The 22276-nt window shown below is 36.5% G+C and overlaps 2 protein-coding genes across 4 annotated transcripts in view; one reads left to right on the forward strand and one right to left on the reverse strand.

The window, feature by feature from the left end:
- Positions 1-22276, forward strand: part of LOC142337634 (dynein axonemal heavy chain 7-like) — a 291470-nt gene that overhangs the window by 218626 nt on the left and 50568 nt on the right. The window lies entirely within an intron of this gene.
- The window catches only part of LOC142337937 (NF-X1-type zinc finger protein NFXL1-like), a 62127-nt gene that overhangs the window by 24067 nt on the left and 15784 nt on the right, over positions 1-22276 (reverse strand). The window contains exons 4-8 of the mRNA XM_075387571.1: positions 18380-18476; positions 17842-18021; positions 17248-17488; positions 6240-6656; positions 2384-2787 (exon numbers count right to left, since the gene is read on the reverse strand). Of these exons, the coding sequence (XP_075243686.1) occupies positions 2384-2787; positions 6240-6656; positions 17248-17488; positions 17842-18021; positions 18380-18476 (1339 nt within the window). The remainder of the gene's footprint in view (positions 1-2383; positions 2788-6239; positions 6657-17247; positions 17489-17841; positions 18022-18379; positions 18477-22276) is intronic.

Here is a 22276-nt window from a genome sequence, read left to right on the forward strand (position 1 = left end):
AGCGCAATCATAGCATGCTTAGAAGCAAAGGGCGGTTATTTCAAACATAACCGACTGACTTCGGGCGAATTGCTATCAAATAACCGGTAAGCGGTTGGCTTCGTCAGCAGCTAGCCACGGTTTAGTGAGGCTAGCTTTAGCTTAACTAAGGGGCGTGAGGTGAGCGCAGCGGGGGGTCACTGAAGCGGAGGGTGCAACTGGATGCAGGGGACTGATGTGAGTCGAAGGGGGAGTGTGAGATCAATTTGTTAAGAACAGCCCTTCACACAGGTCTCCAAAACAGTTTCTGTGAGTCGCATACTGGAATATTATTGCGCTAACAGCCTCTAAAAGACCTTTACGTCCACTGGGCGCTGCCTTTATCACGTTTCTCAGGACGAAATATCAAATGAGTCCGACGAAAAATCAATCAAGCGAAAAATTACATTAAAAAAAGACAAACATGATGAATCCTTTGCTTCAAACTGCGTTTGAGAGCTAGTTAAGTCACTTATGATAAAGTATTTCTACGTATATAAATCAGCGTTAATGTCGATAATTGATGATATAACGCCACAAAACATTAGCTAAGTGCGGCACCAACAAAAAGACTTAAGGAAAGAGCGAGAGTGTGTGAGACAAAACGTGAACGGGAAGGAAAAGCAAAGAAACCCGAACCGACAGAAAGAGAGAGAGAGAGAGAGAGAAAACTAGCAACATTTTCTATGGTGGGATTCGACTGTGCAACTTAGCTTTCTAGCCTTGTTAGTAATTAAATCAAATTGAGAAAAAACTGATATGCAAAATTTCAAAAGTTTCCAGATTTTGCAGTAAATCGAAATTCAAAATATTACCTTTTCTCTCTGGAGTTCTGTCAAGTATCGCATCTGAAACACTAAAAAGTTAGTTTGCCACCAAAAAATTCCCAAATTGCGAAAACAATTGCAAGTTTTAACAAAATCTTGCTAAAGTTGAAGATATTAATATCTTCAAAACCATTTCATCGTCCCAAGACACCATCCAGTATCCCTATTTCAAGCTTTCAATAGTTTCACTGGCTCAAAGATCCATAAACTTGAAAAAGAATTTCCAAAAATTTGAAAAAAAATTGTATTTTATCAAAAAATTGCTATAAATGGATTCAAATAAAATTGATCATTATTCCATTAACTCTAGGAACTAAGCAGCAGCTTATTAACTATCATCAAAAATTGGAGGAAGTCCCTGGACCCCTGGTGCCGTAAAAAACTTGAAAAAATTGCAAGCATTTTCAAAAAATTTAAAAGTTCTGATATTAAAAAAATTGAGAACATTTTAATCCATAGGCAAAAAAGTTTCAGTTACTTATTATCATTTAATTATTATTAGAAATTTGTTCCATTAAAAAATTGAAAACCATTCCATTGCCCCCGGGCAATTATGCAATAACATACCATCAAACCCTCGAGGAGATTACCTGTCTACTGAGCCAAGAAAAACTGAATGACAAAGTTGAAAAAAAATTGTCTGATTGACAAATGGACAAACATCAAAACTGGCAAAAATTGTAGGAAAAGTTAAAAATTGCAGATTTTATCCAAAAATGCTAATATTCGAGACTTTAAAATGTTTAAAACCATTCCATTGATACCAGACATCATGCACTCCCTATTATCAAACCTTAAAGGAGATTCCATAGGCCCTGAGGCTGGAAAACTAAAGAAAATGACATTAAATTTTGAAAGTTTGCAAAAATTAGTATCATATTGTGTGCTTGTGTATGTAATACCAAATTAAAAAGCTCATAAAATGGTCCTAACGGGTAATTGTGTCTAGCATCATTAACTTTTAAAAACTTCAACCTAAGACTAATTAAACAAAAAACTCAAAAAGCACAAAAAACAAGAAAAAATGCATCATTTTGAGCCCGAAAATCTTTAAAATAACATTCTACTCTTATCTTAACGCCATCCCAGCTGCTGCACTACCCTAAGCACTTGAAGGACAAAAGCCCACTTTGCGCCATTAATGAAACCTATTGCCCGCTGGTCTTTACTTGTATATCCCGTTTTGGAAGATCAAAGTCAATGAAAAATGCGTGAAAACATCTTAGCCCCCAAAAACACACAGACCACAATAAACCACAGCGCTAGGCTCTAAGAGCACTTAATGCGCGCTGGGCGCTACCTGTTTATCCCGTTTTTGCGGACGAAAACTCAAATAGGTCAGACAAAAAAATCTGTCAAGCGAAAAATCGCATTAAAAAGAGACCGACAGGACTAATATTATTGCTACAAACTTGGTTTGAGAGCAATTAATAACAGCCGTTGAGAGGCAGACGGTGGCTATTGATCACGGACGTAAAAGTCACTCGAGACATTAATTTGCACTCAAAAGGTGCATGATATGAACGTATTCAACATGCCTTTTTTCGCACACAGTCGCAATCTGTGTACAGTCCAACTCAGGATGAGAAGTTGCGCCACAAGGACACGTCCTTTTTCCACTGTTTGGACACTCGCCACAAAAACCCTCACCAGACGGGTGACAAATTTTAGCACATTGATGTTGCCCACATGGGAAAATTTTTCCACAAATTGTGTCACACTTCCATCCTGAGTTCGAGCACATGGTCAGTTTCTCCTTTGCTCCGCAATCGCAACATTGGATCAATGTTTCCTTGCACGGTGCACAGGGACCAGGGTGGCACATCTCTGCACAAAAGTGGGTCTCGCAACTCAGAGACTTACCGCAGATATTTGAACAAGTCCAGATCTGCGCGCTACAACGTCTTGGTTCAGGCGGCGAGGCGCCACACTGACATCGGACCTTAAAAGCTTCGCCTTTCAAAACAAATTAAATATGAATCTATTTTAGCACATGATTGAAACCTGCGCGGCAGAGTGCCGAAAAATAGCCCCGACTTCAAAAAGTCTTTCGATCAGTACCCGGCAAACTGCCAGGTTCCTTGTAAGGATTAAAACAAGGACAGATAAACTGCTTTAAGGAAAAAAATTGACGAAAGCTATTTCGATTGGATTTCCTAGTTGAACTCACTCCAGTTTGTTAAAGAGAGGACATTGAGATTCAAATTGATACCAATAAACATTAGACTTGGTAACTAAGACTAAAAAACAACTGACTAACTAACATGGGCGAATTGCTCTCAAACCGGCGAGGGGTTGGCTTCGTCAGCAGCTAGCCACTGTTTAGTGAGGCTAGCTTTAGCTTAACTAAGGGGCGTGAAGTGAGCGCAGTGGGGGTGAACTGCAGCGGGAGGGGCTGCATAGTAGATTGGGGGACTGATGTGAGTCGGAGGGGGTGTGAGATCAATTTCTAAGAACCACCCTTCACATCATAAGAATAAGTCTCCAAAACAGTTTCTGTGAATCGCATATTTTGAGATAACAGGCTCCAAAAGAACATAAAGCCCACTGGTTGCTACCTCTTCATACCGTTTTTGAGTGCAAAAAATCAAACGCGTCAGACAAAAAATCAGTCAAATAAAAATTACATTAAAAAAGGAAAACAGGATTAAAATATTTGCTACAGACTGTGTTTGAGATCTAGTTAAGTCATTTATGATACAGCATTCCTACTATAAATCAACGTTAATGAGGATAAAAGACGATATCACGCCACATAACAGCAGCTGAAGTACGACACCAAGAAAAAGAGTTAAGGGAAGAGCGAGTGTGTGAGAGATAAAACGTGAACCAGAAAGAGAAGGAAAGAAACCCGAACCGACAGAGGGAGAGAGAGAGAGAGAGAGAGAGAGCTAGGAACATATTCTATGGTGTGATTCGACTTTGCAACTTAGCTTTCTAGTCTGTTAATAATTAAGTCAAAAAGAAAAAACTAAAAAGTGCAAAATTTAAAAAAGTTTCCTTATTTCGCAGTAAAAAATGTTCAAAACCATTTGTTGTCTCAACAAGTATCCCATCTGCAACATTAAAAAGTTTAGTTAGCCAGTAAAATATTCAAAGATTTTGAAAACAATTGCAAGTTTTAACAAAATCTTCCCAAAGTTCAAGATATTAATATCTTCAAAACCATTTCATTGTCCCAAGACACCATCCAGTATCCCTATTTCAAGCTTTAAATAATTTCACTGGCTCAAAGATCCATGAAAGATTATATTTTCCAAAAAATTGAAACCGGGCGGCAGCGTATTAATTATAGTCAAACCTAGTAGGAGGTCTGTGGGCTCCAGATGCCGATAAATTAAAAAGTCAAAAAATTTGAAAAAACTGCAAGTATTTAAAAAAAAAATGCTTATATTTTTGAAAAAAGAGCCATGCAGTTACCTATTTTCAAACCCTAGAGGAAGTTCCATGGCTATTGAGGCTGGAGAAACCAAAGAAGACAAAAAATTTAAAAACTTGAAAAACATTCTACTACATCTAGAAACCATGCAGTAACCTATTATCAAACCCTAGAGTAAGTTCCCTGGCTACTGAAGCTGGAAAAACCTAAAAAAGACAAAAAGACTGCAAAAACTCGAAAAATTGAAGGTTTTAAAAAGCTAACATTTTTGATATTAAAACATTGGAAACTAATCCATGGCCCAAAAAAATTAAGTTACACATCAGAACTCAAAGGAGGTTTTCCAACCACTGGGGCTGAAAAACATGAATATTGACAAATGTCAAAAAAATTTTTAAAAATTGCAAGTTTTGTCAAAAAATGCTAATATTCGTAATGTTAAAATTTTGAAAAACATTCCATTACATCTAACAACTATACAGTAACCTATTGTCAAACCCTAGAGGAACTTCAGTGGCTCGTAAGACTGGAGAAACCAAATAGATGACAAAAAAATCAAAAAACGAAAAATGGCAAGTTAATTAAAAAAAATTGCTAAATTTGTATATTAAAAAGTTGAAAACTATTCCATCGCCAATAAAAATTTCTCATTAACTTATTGTCAAACCCTTTAGGAGGTTTTCTGGCCCCTGCGTCTGCAAAGACTTGAATAATGAAAAATAAATTGCGCACTTTTTCATTAAAAAACCGCTAAAATTCGTGATGTTAAAATGTTGAAACCTTCTTCTAATTACAACTAGAAAATATGCATCAACCAAAATTTAAAATTTTTTCCTTATTTTGCAGTAAAAAAAGTTCAAAACCATTTGTATCGTTAAGTATCCCATCTGCAACACTAAAAAGTTTAGTTAGCTAGTAAAAAAATCAAAGATTTTGAAAACAATTGCAAGTTTTAACAAAATCTTACCAAAATTCATCATATTAATATCTTCAAAACAATTTAAATGTCTCAAGAGTCTATCCAGTATCTCTATATTAAGCTTTAAATAGTTTCACTCGCTCAAAGATCCATAAACTTGGAACATGATAAATTTCCGAAAATCTGAAAAAAAAACAATTTTATCAAAACATAGCTAAAACTGGAGTCAATAAAATATTGATAACTTTTCCATTATTTCTAGAAACCTGGAAGCAGCGTATTAATTATTTTCAGACCTGGGCGGAGGTCCCTGGGCTCCTGACGCCGATAAATTAAAAAGTCAAAAAATTTGAAAAACTGCTTATAGAAAAAGTATATTAAAAAGTTGAAAACTATTCCATCGTCAATAAAAATTGTTCAATAACTTATTGTCAAACCCTTAAGAAGGTTTTCTGGCCCCTGGGTCTGCAAAGACTTGAATAATGAAAAATAAATTGCACATTAAAAAAAACGCTAAAATTCGTGATGTTAAAATGTTGAAACCATTCCATTACCACTAGAAACTATGCAGTAACCTATTATCAAACCCTACACGAGGTTGTTTGTTAGCTAGTGCTGATAAAACTCAAAAATGAAAAAAATTCAAAAAACCTTGAAAAACAGGTAAAAAGGTGAATGAAAAAAAATCTTAAACCGGGGGGCTTATGGCTGGGGGGTCAACAGTGGGGTGGGGGTCAAGAGTTCTGGGGGGGGGGGGGGTCTTCAACCTCTAAGAACCGCCCTTCATACCTTAAGTATAAGTCTCCAAAACAGTTTGAGCTGAAACAAGGCCGAAAGGCTCTAAGAGCACTTAATGCCCGCTGGGCGCTACCTTTTTATCCCGTTTTTGAGGACGAAAACTCAAATAGGTCAGACAAAAAAATCTGTCAAGCGAAAAATCGCATTAAAAAGAGACCGACAGGACTAATATTATTGCTACAAACTTGGTTTGAGAGCAATTAATAACAGCCGTTGAGAGGCAGACGGTGGCTATTGATCACGGACGTAAAAGTCACTCGAGACATTAATTTGCACTCAAAAGGTGCATGATATGAACGTATTCAACATGCCTTTTTTCGCACACAGTCGCAATCTGTGTACAGTCCAACTCAGGATGAGAAGTTGCGCCACAAGGACACGTCCTTTTTCCACTGTTTGGACACTCGCCACAAAAACCCTCACCAGACGGGTGACAAATTTTAGCACATTGATGTTGCCCACATGGGAAAATTTTTCCACAAATTGTGTCACACTTCCATCCTGAGTTCGAGCACATGGTCAGTTTCTCCTTTGCTCCGCAATCGCAACATTGGATCAATGTTTCCTTGCACGGTGCACAGGGACCAGGGTGGCACATCTCTGCACAAAAGTGGGTCTCGCAACTCAGAGACTTACCGCAGATATTTGAACAAGTCCAGATCTGCGCGCTACAACGTCTTGGTTCAGGCGGCGAGGCGCCACACTGACATCGGACCTTAAAAGCTTCGCCTTTCAAAACAAATTAAATATGAATCTATTTTAGCACATGATTGAAACCTGCGCGGCAGAGTGCCGAAAAATAGCCCCGACTTCAAAAAGTCTTTCGATCAGTACCCGGCAAACTGCCAGGTTCCTTGTAAGGATTAAAACAAGGACAGATAAACTGCTTTAAGGAAAAAAATTGACGAAAGCTATTTCGATTGGATTTCCTAGTTGAACTCACTCCAGTTTGTTAAAGAGAGGACATTGAGATTCAAATTGATACCAATAAACATTAGACTTGGTAACTAAGACTAAAAAACAACTGACTAACTAACATGGGCGAATTGCTCTCAAACCGGCGAGGGGTTGGCTTCGTCAGCAGCTAGCCACTGTTTAGTGAGGCTAGCTTTAGCTTAACTAAGGGGCGTGAGGTGAGCTTAGCGGAGGGCGCACCGCAGCGGGGGGGGGGGGGGGGGTGGGGTGGGTTCAACTGTGGATTGAGGGGACTGATGTGAGTCGGAGGGGGGGGGGGGGGGGTGAGATCAATTTCCAAGAACCACCCTTCACACCAAGTATAAGTCTCCTACTAGGAGGGTGGACCGGGAAGTGCTCAAGTGTGGACGGGGAGTGTTCGAGGGTGGACGGGGGAGTGTTTAAGGGTGGCCATACCTAAAGAATTTAATTCATAAGGCTATAAGAGAGCTACTCAGTCAGTAGTCAGTTTATGCCCTCCGGGTTTACCTATTTATCCCGTTCTTGAGGACGAAAACTTAAAAGACGAAAAATCTGTCAACCAAAAAATCGCATGAAAGAGAAAAAAGAATTTATTATTGCTACAAACTTTGTTTGAGAGCAATTAACAAAGGTTAAACACCAGGAATCTACAACTGAACTTCATGGTGACCTCACAACTATTTCTGATTTAGTTTTTCGATATTGAATCTGTTCATTTCAGATTGCTTTGAAGATCAACGGCTGCTTAAAAGCACTGAATTACAATCACAAGCATTAAATTACCAAAGATCTGTACATCAATATATTTCTACCAAGCAACACCATTTTTCGACAGTCATTAAGGCATATGACTAAATGGAAAAATTCGAGTAAATTGAAAAAACTTGAAAAAATTTAGTTTTTCCGAAAAGAATGTTACAGAACTTATCAACACCAACAATATTTAATGTAACAATTGACCCTATGCCTCTTCAGCGATCATACACAGTCCTTGCGGAGATCAAGGAGACAAAAAAAGCAAAAGTTTGGAAAAAATAATTGATAGAAATCAAAATATTTTTCATAATTAATGACGCCAATTATAAAAACAACACGTAATTATATGCTATACAACCTTAACAACAGCATTCCATGCTTGAAAACAGTAGATAAATTATTAAATTACACCACAAGACCAACGAGTCATCTTATTTTAAGACGAAAAGACCTCAAAAGGAGCAAGAACGGGCAAAACTAAAACATTCGTTTGAAAACCAATAGCGTCATAGTCATACTCCCCAATATCTATAGAATCGGTTCAATAATTAAATTGACCTATTATTCATTAGCAACTTATAAACTATGAGCAGAACGAATTCTTTTTAACCATTTATGCCTCCCTAGCAACCAATAATAGTCATTAATCAGACTAAGTCAGAAAAAAATCAAAATAAACACAAATTTGCCATCTTTTTGGGAATGAACAATTTTTTGATAGTTACAAAAAAAACGAGCTACAAGACCATAAAGGCAAAGCTAATAAAAATCGCTACAATTTTTTGAAAACAAATAGCGTCAAATTCATAAAAAAGACTAGTTATGAATTCAGACTTTTAATTATATTCACATATGCCCCCACCCAGCAACTAAGTCTTGTAACTAATGAGATAAAGTTCTAAGCCTGTCATTAGTGGGACGAAATGATAACAACAAAAAGAAAAACATCTAAAAGAAAAATTCAGATATTTGCTGACATCATTCGAAGACAAAAAAGCGTCAACTTCTCTTTGAAAAGCCATTCTAAGAAGGCCATTCTAACAAGCCAATCGCTATGAACTAAAACTTTTAGTGTTCAATTTTTAAAATTTGAAAACAAGTATTACTGAAGTCAAAGAAGCCATTCTCTATGAACCAAAACGCCCTTTTTTAGTCACGTATTTGTTACACGCAACCAATGAAAACTGTCATTAAGGACAAAACACAACTAAAAACAAACAAGGGCGAAAATCAGAAATTCATTAAATTTTTACAACAATTAACTTCAAAGCCATGAAACGTATTGGCTGCCCCTTGAGGGATTCAGAAAAAGCAAAGACATTCAAATAAAATTGTAACATTTTAATAGAATTGAAGAGAAATATTTTCCATAAGGGAAAATTTATTCCATTCCAATATAAAGAAAGTGTTAAGAAATTCACGCTTCTCACCTAGTTGCTTTTGGCTCCCTTTACTAAATCGTCATAACTGAAATAATCACTCCGATTTGAACTCATCGGCATCAACCCCAATAGAGTCTAAAACCAAATAGAGCCGCAATAATTGAGAAGATGGCTGCGGTTATTAATACTACCTAGTGATTACTTAAAAAATCTTTGTTTTTAAATTCTCAATTTAGATTTAATAAGAGTGCAGAAAAAAATTGTTTTGTGTAAAATGAGTCATACGATCAAAAAAATACGACGATTGATCTAAAAACTCAAAACATAGCTGGCATATTGCCGGAAAATGGCCGCCGTTGACGCACATCGGGATGGAAACAGAAAAAAAGAAAAGATAAATTGACAAATTTTAATCTATTTTTTCAGTGTCAAAAAGGGTTCTAATTCAGCGTACAGTTTCGTTATTCTAAAACTATACTTATTTCAGCTTCTATACTGAAAGCTTAATGTCAATTTCCGCTAGCAAACACTAATGAACTTTAATACCCTATTTCTCAATGACTTAATGACCGGGCTTTATCGGTTTATCCAGTCTCTTTTGATTTTGCTCTTTTGTTTTTGACCCTATTCACTATATTGCGTAATTCAATGCATGAAAGAATTTAAATTCATTCAGTTGAACCAGTGGGTGAAGTAATTCAGAAGTCAAAATCTGACTTATGCAAAACGAAAAACGTGATCAAAAGGTCAAGGTGAAAATAAGAGAGCGCCTAAATATTAGCCGTTTGGGAGGCTGACGGCGCCTATTACCAAGTACATTAAATGACATCACACAGTCCCACTCATACACAAAGATCAGTTATTGAATGGTAGAAGTCGCCAAAAAAACCCGTTGAAATTTGGTTTACAAAAAACTAGGCCTAAAATGACTTAAGAATGGATTGGGAAAACCATTTAAAAAAATCCGATCTAAAAAATCGAAGCAACAGTAAAAATCAAAGTAAAATTGCTGCATCTGAACAAAAACACCACTAGATAGAAAGCGAATTTTTGTTCAAACATCGTTTTCTCACTACTTTAAAAATTAGAGCGAAAAAATTTGACGCCGCGAAACTACTCGCTTTTTCACTCCACTTCTTGATTCGACGTGAGAAAAAAATAACTACTCCAATTTGACTTCATATTCATGAAAATGTATGAACAGATCTTGAAAAAAAGACAGCGCCCCAATACAATTCAAATTCTTGAATAATAGTCGTTTGGGAGGCTGACGCGGCTATTAACAAGACATCACACAGTCCCACTCCAGCCGAAAGTTCAGATATTTAATTGTAGAAGTCGCCAAAAAGTCCGTTTTTTGACTTTTCGGCGCTTGGTCAAATAATTGTAACAAAAAAGATGATAAATTTACAAAAAGAGCCAGAAGACACAGGAATCGATACAAAGCAAGAAATGACAGACACCACAGCCATCACCTTGCACAAACAAACTAGCAAAACTTTTAGCATTTTTCTCTCCATCCATTAGCAGAAACTATGATAGATAAAACAGGAAGAAAAGTTAAAATGGAGCAGCCAACGAAAACTACAAAGAAACAAAATCATACCCGGCAGATTGCCGGAAAACAGCGGCAGTTGATTCCAATAAGCATGATTGGAATTGAAAGAATAGAAGATATTGAAAAAAAAGATTTTTGTACAAAAACATTTTTTAAGTCCGATTTATTTTGATGGCATTTCTTAGTTAAACATAACGTACTTCTGTTTCTTAGAGAGAGGCTACAGTGGCTACTATCAATACCAATAAGCATAAGAGATGGTAACTAAGACTTATAGGAACGACGTTCAAATAGCGGGTGTCTAAAATTGGGCTTTATGGGTTTATCCCGTTTCTATTTCTGACTTCAATTTTTTATACTGACTCTTCATTTTGAATTGCTTTGCTGAGCAACTGATGTTCAAATTCACTTTTAGCAGAATGAGAGAAGAGAGAAACTAGCCTAGAGAAGTCAAAAAGATTTCACGCAAAATGTCGAAAAAGCGGCAAAATGAGGTAAAGAGTAACATTTTTTTATTCGACCAAGTAAAAAAAATAGGAGCGCTATAATAGACGGCTGAGAAGATGAGGGCGGCTATTAAAAATATTTACAGGTTGCGAGTCCAAAACAATTTGGCCTAAAACACCGTTCTCGAGTTAATTTTCGTTCTATAAATGACTGCAAATTGATTTAAAAAAAGTCTAAAAGCACTTTGAGCAGAATGAGCGAAGAGCGAAGCTAGCCTACAGAAGTCAAAAAGATTTCACGCAAAATGTTGAATGAGCTGTGAACTAAGGTAAATCGAAAAAAAAATTAAATAATTTTGTTTAAAACTGCGCTTTTTAACCTTCAAACCTCTAATTTTTCATACCACAGAAAAACCCCAAAAACAATTGAAACAAAAACTAAGGCCAAACAATTAAAAACAAAAATTAAGTTAACTTCTAAAATAAAGAAAAAAATTTGGAGATTTTGGAATTAATTTAATCAGTTTTCTGTTAACAAAAACAAATCAATTTTCTAAGAAATAAAAGGGGGACCATAACCAAAAAAATCCAACGATAAAATTTAAAAAAAGACAGAGGATTCGAAAATGCTAAATATTCGTCCACAAACGGCTAAAAACCAAAAAAGCTTAACATTATATATATAATTCTAAAAAGTTGCTTCCAATGTTCAAAGCCTGCTACGAAGCATGCCCTTAGAAGTTAATATATAATAAAATACTGACAGAAAAAACTACTGACAGAACATAGAAAATACGAGTTCTGAAAATATTGAGCGTGAACGAAAAACCTTGATCTATTAACAAAAACTCTTTACACTTACGTTTTTTGATCCCTCTGAGAAGGATGAACAAAAACAACTCTTTCTCTCTTCTTTTGACTTTTATTCGGCAGATTGACATGAACACTTTTTACGTATATCATTGACTTTCACATCCTCTTTCATAGACAGTTATCAAGCTTAAGTAACATAAGCCAAAGGCTCCCAAAATGATTTAATGTAGAACTTCAATTCGGCACCAACCATATACTCACTAAAAAGAAAATCTATTTTCTCACCTATACTTATGCTTTTGATACAAAAAATAGAGACAAAATGAGAAAAACAAAATCTGATCGGACAAAATAGGGGAGTCGATATGGTCATATGGGGAAACGTAAACCGGTAGAGGAAGCGGGGGCAGTTTTGGTGAGTCACATACAGACTAGTACCATATAAGGTTCTCAGCTGCTCAGCCGGTTAATGCTCTCTGGGCTTGACCCGTTTATCCCAGTTTTGAGGAAATGTTAAAAACAAGGGGTATGATCGTTACAGCAATAAAAAAAATTGTACAAAAAGACCGCTAATATAGTTGTTTCATTTACTTCAGCTAAAATGTTCTACAGCCAACATTTAAGTTTCTCTATTCATAAAACGAATCGACTAACATCGTACTAATTGCTCTTGAAGAACTAATGGGAGCTCGCATCCATTGCAACCAGCTTTAGATGGTGGGGAGTTTAAAAATTCCTCAAAGGGTTTTATACACCACTATAAACACTAATAATGAATATTACCACACGGTTGTTATCAACACCTGTTGCGATCATTTCAAAATTGAAAACTGTTTTTATTGGTTTTTCATTTTTATTTTTTGTGGACAAATAAATTTTCAAAGGTAAGTGATATTTCTTCGGATCTGTTCTTCGCTTTGTCCTCATGCGCCCCCCAAACACCCATACACACATGCACACACAAACACACATACACACAAAGATAGACACGCACACATACGCAAACACACACGCACGCTTACACACACACACACACACACACACACACACACACACACAAACGCACATACACATGTACACGCACGCACTCACAGATACACACACGCACGAACACAAACACGAAAGCACACATACCCCGCACACACACAAACACACACACCATATACAACAAACCACACTCATAGCACACATCACGCACACACCACACACCACACACACACACACACACACACACACACACACACACACACATACACCACACACTCCACACACGCACAGCACAGCACACACACACCAAACACACGAACCAAACACAAACCAAACCACACACACAAACCACACACACACACGCCAGACACACACCGCACAAACACCACCCACACTAAACACACACGCAACATACACCACACACACACACAACATACACCACACACACACCACAAGTTTTTTAGGCTACAAGTTTATCAAACTGTTTCCATCATTAGACTACGAGTTTATCGCCACTTGCCCATGTCGATTCTATTGGGAGTAGGGAGCTGGAATTTTCGTATGTAATTTAGTTCTTTTATCACCACTGTTTACATAGTAACAGTGGCGATAAAAGAGTGTGATAAACTCGTAGTCTAATTGTGAAGTGTTTTTCCAGTGTCGATCGGGCATTAAAATTTATTACACTAGCAGTCTATTAAACTGCTATTATCGCAAGAGGTGTTGATTAAAAGTAACTGCAATTTCGGTGCACTCTTTATTTGAAATTTAGCAGTGAACAGCCTCCACTTGAGCTCAGCCGCTGACACTTGTGAACGAGAGAAATTAAAACATAACCGACTAAACGGAAGCATTGCTCTCGAACGAATAGTGGGATCTCTAATCAATTGCAGCCTGCTTCAATCGGGGAGAGGGAAGGGGAATAAGAAGTTCAGTAGTGGGCTTCAAATAACCACTAATAACCTCTAATGTGGTTATTTGAAGCCCACTACTGGAGGTTGATATATATACACCACTATTAGGATTTAACCTAAAAAATGGCACCATTTTCGTCGCACTTTTCATTTGACTTTTAGTATTAAATTGCCGCCAATTGATTTCAGCTACTTGAAATTGTGATTGAGAGAGAATTTTAAATCACGCGAAACGCAAAAAGTCAAGGGCATAAAAATCACTCGAAAGTCAGAAACTCTCAAGCAAAAATTTTGATCAAAATAGGACACACGTTTACAATAATTGCAAGGAACTTCGTTCAAGAGCAATTAATTACGCAAAACGAAAAAGTCAAAGGCCTCGCGGTCGGTCGAAAAGTCAAACCGGTCAAGCAAAAATTTGTTCTAGAGCAATCAAACGCCCATATCCTAGTTTAAAATGACAATTGAACAACTAATATAACCAACTAACGTTGGTTGCTCTCGAGTGACTAGTGCGAGCGCAAATTTATTGCAGCCTGCTTCAATTAGGGGATAGAAGTGACTAAATCCACTAAGGAGGGCGTCCAACGCCTTCACTAGGTTATTATATACCTCTCAACACTAGAAAAAATACATTCAAAAAATGACACCATTTTTGGCGCTCTTTAATTGAATTTTAGAAATGAATTGGCGCCAATTGAGTTCAGCTACTTGAAATTGTGATTGAGAGAGAATTTTAGATCACGCGAAACGCAAAAAGTCGAGGGCGTAAAAGTCACTCGAGAAGTCGAGCGAAAATTTTGCATAAAAAAGACACAAGCTTACAATAATTGCTATGAACTTCGTTCAAGAGCAATTAATCACGCAAAACGAAAAAAAATCAAGGTACTCGCGGCCGGTCGAAAACTCAATGCGGTCACGCAGAAATTCGTTCTAGAGCAATCAAACGCCCATATCCTACTTCAAAATGACAATTGAACAACTAACATAACCAACTAACATTGGTTGCTCTCGACCGAGTAGTGCGAGCGCAATTATATTGCAGCCTGTTTCAATTAGGGGGAACAAGTGACTAAATTCAGTGAGGAGGGCGTCAAATGTCTTCATTAGAGGTTATTATATACCTGTCTAAACAATTAACAAAATCAAAAAATGACACCATTTTTGGCGCTCTTCAATTGAATTTTAGAATTGAACTGCCGCCAATTAAGTTCAGCTGCTTGAAATGTAGAATGAGAGAAGTTAAGATCGCTAGAAAGCCAAAAAGTTAAGCGCGAAAAGTCACTCCAAAAATCAAACTGTAAAGCGAAAGTTTGCAAAAAAGATTAGCACTTTTACAATGATTGCTTCAAACTTTGTTCAACAAATAGTACAGATATGACTTGGTAATAGACAAATATAGGTAATTTGCACTAACATAATATCAATTGAAGAAAATCTAACAGGCTCATTAAAAAAACCACGGAAAGGGCAAAAATTAGAACAAAACTCTCTTAAAACGGTAAAATGCACCTCCCAAACAATATTTGAAGAAATTCCAATTAAATTTCCTGCTGGATCATTCATCTGACCAATACGTTGCAGAAAAAAATTAAACACATAGAATTCATCTAAAAAAATTAAACACAGAATTCATCATCAAGAAAAACAACAGCGAAAACCATAAAATTGGAAGAGATCGGCAAAAAAACTTAAAAGAAGAAATCTGGCAAAATTTGCTCAAATTTACTCGATTTTCTTTCACAAACATCTCAAAGTTAAATTAATCAAATTGATAGACAATCAAAAGATTTAAACTGATTATCACCAAAACACCACAAAACTGGTTTTTACCACAAAACATCCCCAAATGCTATTAAAAATTGAATAAAAGATGGTGAAAGCAACTTAAAATGGTGAGAAAAAAATAGAACAGAGCTGGCAGATTACAAAAAAGCCGCAATAGCTTCGTAGATCTGCAGTCTCGAAAAAAAGGTAAAGGCAGACAAAAAATTCGTCTTTTCATTGCAGGCTGGCATGTTATATTTTGATTTAAAATCTGTATAAGTTTGTGCTGCCTCTATTAGATGCTCTCTAACAACCATCAGTTAGAGTGACACACACACATTTGACCTTATCTCTTTGAATGAAAGTAAATAAAAGTCTATTTCAAAGTGAGGAAGTCACTTTTGAGAGTGAGGTAAGTCGAGTGTGACCAAAATTTTAATCACGCGAATGAACAAAAAACTCTCTCCACTAAGAGCGAAAAAAGACGTTACACACGCACTTCAGTTGAAATTGCATGAACGAATGAACCAAAAGCAGATTTGAAGTTGTTGTGACGTCATATGGTCGTAACAAAGACAAACGAAATTAAAATAAAAACTAAGAGAAAGACAATAATAGCCCCAGCTATCGCTATGCGGCTATTAATAACTGACACCAAAAGTCTAAAAATAGCTTCAGATGGTCAAAAAGCTTCCAAATGCACTAATACGAGTTTAAATAAATGAGCGAAACACCTTTGAGTGAAAAATTTGGAGTTTAAAGCTAACATAGCTGGCAGATTGTCAGAAAGTAGCCGCAAAGGCGTCGTAGATCTGCAGTCTAAAAAAACAGTAAAAAAGATAGACTAAAAAAATTTGTCTTTGCATTGGAGGCTGATATGTTAAATTTTGATTTAAAATCTGTAAAATTTTTGTTGCATCTATTAGCTGCTCTCAATTAACCTTCATTTAGAGTGACACACACCTATTTGACCTTATCTCTTTAAATTAAAGTAAATAAAAGTCAATTTCAAAGTGAGGAAGACATTTTTGAGAGTGAGGTAAGTCAAGGTGACCAAAAATTTAATCACGCGAATGAACACAAAAACTCGCTCCACTAAGAGCGAAAAATGACGTCACACTCGCACTGCAGTTGAAATTGCATGAACGAATGAACAAAAAGCGTATTTGAAGTGGTTGTGACGACATATGGTCGTAACAAAAATCGTGACGAGGAAATAAAAAAACCAAGAGAAGGTCAATAATAGCCCCAGCTATCGCTGTGCGGATATTAATAAAATAAAAACTGCTTTCGAAAAGCCGCAATAAAATGCTTCTCTCAGCTCTTCAGCAATTTGACCTAAACACTTCTTCACGCTATCACTTCCTGTTTCAAATAGACTCCAACAAAATTACCGATCAAGAATAAAAAAGACGCTCCACCAATACTCCTCTTCGAGTCATAAAAAGACAGCGCCCCAAAACAATTCAAATTCTTTGAATTGTAATAAAATCAAGAGGATGCCAATAACAGCCCCAGCTATCGCTTTGCGGCCATTAATCATAAAATTTCCTTTTGGTTACTGATACCAATACCAAATGAAAGAGACCATTCCAGTCATAGAATGCACGCTTCACAAGATATAGATGAATATGCCCTATCGCAACTTTACTTGGATTTTTATTTCGGATGTTTAAGCCATTAACGTAGTCATAGAAGGAAATGTGTCGGCAATAACGTCCAGGCAAAAAACGCATTTACAGCTTACCATTACAGTCTGTGCACAGGGTGGACAAGCACCAGGGTGACACAAGAGAGTGCACCTATGTCCACAAGGAATGGGCTCCATAGCTGCTCCAAGAGGTTGCGAGACCAGATCTCTGTCACATGACTGTCCACATGAATGTGGCACAAGCCAGGGATCGAAGTCCGGATCTCTAGTCTTCCCACAGAAACAGTAGTAGTAGTCTGGGATGGAACTGATGGGATACTCCAAACGACATTTAGGGCTAAATAGAAACAAAACAATAAAATGGCGACTTGAAGTAAACCCATCAGACGGCTCCCTTAGACACAAAAGAATAAAACTCAGAGGTCTAGACTTCAACAAAAACTAGACTACAAAAATCAGTAAATTTTCAATTTAGAGTTCTCAGTAACCATTATTGCTTGGTACCCTTCTTAATTGATAGCCCTTATTGCTATTAATTCTCGCAAAATTTGGGGCAGGCTGTTCTATGATAAACCGACCAATCGGAAACAGCTTGAAAGCTCAACAACTACAAAACTCAGACATAGCATCGTTCACATAATCGTTCTAAGACACAGTATCATTTACTGTTCAACAATGGCGATCTCTTACCAATCCCAGTTGATGACCGGCACAGTTTCCATCTGACCATGATCACCAGCTGAGAGCGCAGGTGCAGGATGGCTTTCGAGGCGGAACTTAGTCTGCTCAATACTGTCTCTGGCCCACTTCTGAATACACTGCAGATGGTACATGCAACAGCACCGCACACAGCTCCACACTGGTTGGGACCTTCAAAGACAAAAGAGATATTATGGCACTAATAAATGCTAATGAAGGGAATATTTTGCTAATGGAGGTGGATGGGGTAATAGGCCTTTAACATATCAACTTAAAAACTACATTTATAGATAACTTGAATTTTTAATGCCTCGGCTAAGTGGAAACATGCAGAGCGGAGGGTAGCATACTGAATGGTTTCATAACTGAAAGAATCCAAGATTTTTCTTTATCAACGATTTTAATTTATCATTCAATAAAACTTTGTCCATTCAAATGACATCTCAGCTTATGGTAATTAGACTATGGTGAATAAGATGACCAGTGTATACAATGACGACATTTGACCCATGAGTATTTAATTCTTAACCTTTTGACAGACGAGATGCATATGAGACAGGACACAGAACCACTTTGGCAAACTTCTAGCAGCAACTTTGAGATCTTGCCTGCATCTTCAGCTGTACCTAGAAGACAAGTTTGATGTTGAACTTCTCTCAAACGACTGACGAGGGGTTTGGCTTTAGTAGTCGTTACCGTAAGCGTATGAAGCCAATCTTCACGTTTAGGGGAGACGGTATGGTATCCAAACCATAAAAAATGCCTTTAAACCGCACATCAGAATTCGGCGAGGTTGGAGGTAGGTTCAAAACTCAAGTTGGCAGATTAACAGAAAATAGCCGCGATAGCTTCGTGGATCTGCAGCCTCGAAAAGATTTAAAAAAGACCAAAAAAAGGAATTCTTTTTTATTAATTGCTGAGATGTCATTTTGATTTAAAAATCTATATAACTAATTGCTGCTTCTTTTAGCTGCTCTCAGATAACCCTCAATTAGCAACACATTCAATTGACATTATTCGAAGTAAATTAAAGAAAGTGGAGAAGTCTTTTGAAAGTGGAGAAGTCATTTTTGACCAAAAACTTAATCGCACGAATGAACAAAAAACTCGCTCCGTTAAGTGTGAATACTGACGTCACACACGCAATTCAGACAAAACTGCATGAATCAATGGACACAAAGCATATTTGAAGTGATCGTCAGATCATGGTCGTAACCAAAATCTTAACGACGAATTAGAAAAACTACGAGAGCCAATAATATCCCCAGCTATCACTTTTCGGCTATTAAACAAAGAGTAAAAAATTCACTATTAATGATAACATTAACGTAAAGACCATTCCTTGCCAATCATAGGATTCAAACAATTGTAACTATTTACAATTAGATCAAAAATATGATTATCGGTAGCATTTGAGACAAAAATGAACAGTGAAAATACAAGGTGACTAAAGTGAAGAAAAATTCTCCATCAAAAACAGAAACGGAAAAACGGATGCAAGCAATTGTAACTAATCACTAATATATCACAAACAAGACTTTCAGAAGCATTTATCTAAGCATTCGAATAAAAAACTGAAAAAAGGCAAATAGCCGAGCGTGCAGAAAATATCTAACTCAAAATACAAAAACTTGAGAAAAGACCTTAGATCACAGCGCCCCAATACAACTACAAATCTCTCAATATTGAAAAGGCAAAAAAATCAGAAAGTAGCAAAAAAGGAATCTACACACATTGGCAGACAGTATATTCCACATTCTTGAAAAGCATCTGAAGCAGTACAAACACGGCAACAATGTTTCCTTGCAAAAACGATCAATCAAAAATTAAACTAATTTCTGGAAACACAATCGGAAAATTTTTATAAAACCAAAAACGACTAATGATTAAAGGATAGCAATTTTTGTGCAATATTAAAGCAAATCAACGTTTTCAACAAAAAATACTTAAGAAATATTTACTTCAAAACCAGAATAATTGGAGAAAACGATATCTAATCAAAAACATTTTTTCAAAAAGCCACTACACTAAAGAAAAAAAAAGAAAATAATATTAAAGGTACACATGCATATTAAACATCTGTATATATAATCCAACAATGTGTAAATAATACTAACTGTTGACAATCATGTCTCCATCTATTGAAAACTGGATAAAAATGAAAACTGCAAAATATCACGAAGATACGCAACTCAATTCCTTTTTAAGCAACACAGAAACAGAAGATTGGCAAAAAAACTGACCAAAATTGAAAATAGCTGGCAAATTGCCAGAAAACAGCCGCGATAGCTTCATAGATCTGTAGTCTCAAAAAGACGGTAAAAAGACAGACCAAAAAAAAGAAACTTATTCTTTTCATTAAGCGCTGAGATGTTAAATTTTGATTAAAAATCTATATAATTTATTGCTGTTTCTATTTGCAGCTCTTAAATAATCTTCAATTAGAGTGACAAGCACTCATTTGACCTTATCTTTTTGAATTAAAGCAAAGAAAAGTCAATTTTAGAGTGAGGAAGTCATTTTTAAGAGTGAGGTAAGTCACGTGTGTCCAAATATTTAATCACGCGAATGAACAAAAAAAACTCGCTCCACTAAGGGTGAAAAATGACATCACGCACGCAAATCAGTTGAAATTACATGAACGAATGAACAAAAAGCAGATTTGAAGTGGTTGTGACGTCATATGGTCGTAACAAAAATCATGACGATGAAATAAAAAACCAAAAAGACTGTCGAAAGATAGCCGCCGTTGATCCCTCTGGTCAACTTTGCAATGGATACAGTGAGGGAAAAAGAAAAATTGACGTAAACTCGCAGTAAACTCTAAGCAACGTTGGTAACTTAAAGCACTGTTTTAATGCTTAGTCTCAGTGCCCGGGTATTATTGGTTTATCATGTCTTTGATTTCATTTTCCGATCCTACCGTAAGGCGTAAAGTGGCTGCTTGATTTTTAGATTCCACTCAGCTGAAACAGTTATACAGGTAATTCAAAAATCAAACGCAAATGTAAACATAGCTGGCAGATTACCTGAAAATAGCCGCAATTGATTCGTAGATCGGCAGTCTAAAAAAAACAGTAAAAAAGACAGACCAAAAAAATTCGTCTTTTCATTGAAGGTTGATCTGTTATATTTTGATTTAAAATCTGTATAAGTTATTGCTGCCTCTATTAGCTCATCGCAAATAACCTTCATTTAGAGTGACACCCACCCATTTGTCCTTATCTCTTTGAATAAAAGTAAATAAAAGTCAATTTCAAAGTGAGGAAGTCATTTTTGAGAGTGAGGTAAGTCAAGTGTGACCAAAAATTTAATCACGCACATGGACAAATAAACTCGCTCCACTAAGAGCGAAAAATGACGTCAGACATGCAATTCAGTTGAAATTGCATGAACGAATGAACAAAAAGTGGCTGTGACGTCATATGGTCGTGACAAAAATCATGACGACGAAATAAAAACCAAGAGAAGGCCAATAATAGCCCCAGATATCGCTGTGCGGCTATTAATAAAACACTCAATTTTTTGCTCCAATCCCTGTTTCCACCCGACCAAAATTACTTCTCCAATTAGACTTCAAAAATCACGAAAATAAGGGAGCAGATTCGAATTCGCAAAACAATTCCAATTCTTTGACAAGATGTTACGAGAAACAAATTGACAGAATGTTTCTGTGTCAAAAACTGTTGTAATTTGGTTTGCAAATTTGGTTAAATTCTAAAATTATACTTACTTCAGCTTCCAAACAGAAGGCTATGAAGCTCAACAACAGTGCCATCTAGCAATCTTTCTAGTGAACTTTGATAACTTAATGCACCATGACTTAATGGCCGGGCTGTATAGTATAGGTTTATCCGGTTGCTTTTGATTTTGCTCATGACTTTGACAGTATCAACTATATTACGTAATTCAATGAGTGAAAGAATGGAATTTAAAACCCATTTTGAGGTCATTCAGGACTCAGTCGTAAAAACCGAGACTTATGAAAAACTAAAACATAGCTGGCAGATTGCAAGAAAATAGCCGCAATAGCTTTGTAGATCTGCAGTCTCAAAATTGAAAAAAAAAACGCAAAAAAGCCAGACCAAAGAAATCGCCTTTTCATTGAAGAATGAAATGTTATCATTAAATTAAAAATCTCTAAGTTTTTGCTGCCTCTATTAGCTGCTGTCGAATAACCATCATTTCGAGTTACACACATCCGTTTGACCTTATCTCTTTGAATTAAAGTAAATAAAAGTCAATTTCAAAGTGAGGAAGTCATTTTTGAGAGTGAGGTAAGTCAAGTGTGACCAAAAATTTAATCACTCACATGGACAAATAAACTCGCTCCACTAAGAGCGAAAAATGACGTCAGACATGCAATTCAGTTGAAATTGCATGAACGAATGAACAAAAAGTGGCTGTGACGTCATATGGTCGTGAC

Source organism: Convolutriloba macropyga, chromosome 4, assembly GCF_964194025.1.
Source record: "Convolutriloba macropyga chromosome 4, txConMacr16.3, whole genome shotgun sequence".
Lineage (NCBI taxonomy): Eukaryota > Metazoa > Xenacoelomorpha > Acoela > Convolutidae > Convolutriloba > Convolutriloba macropyga.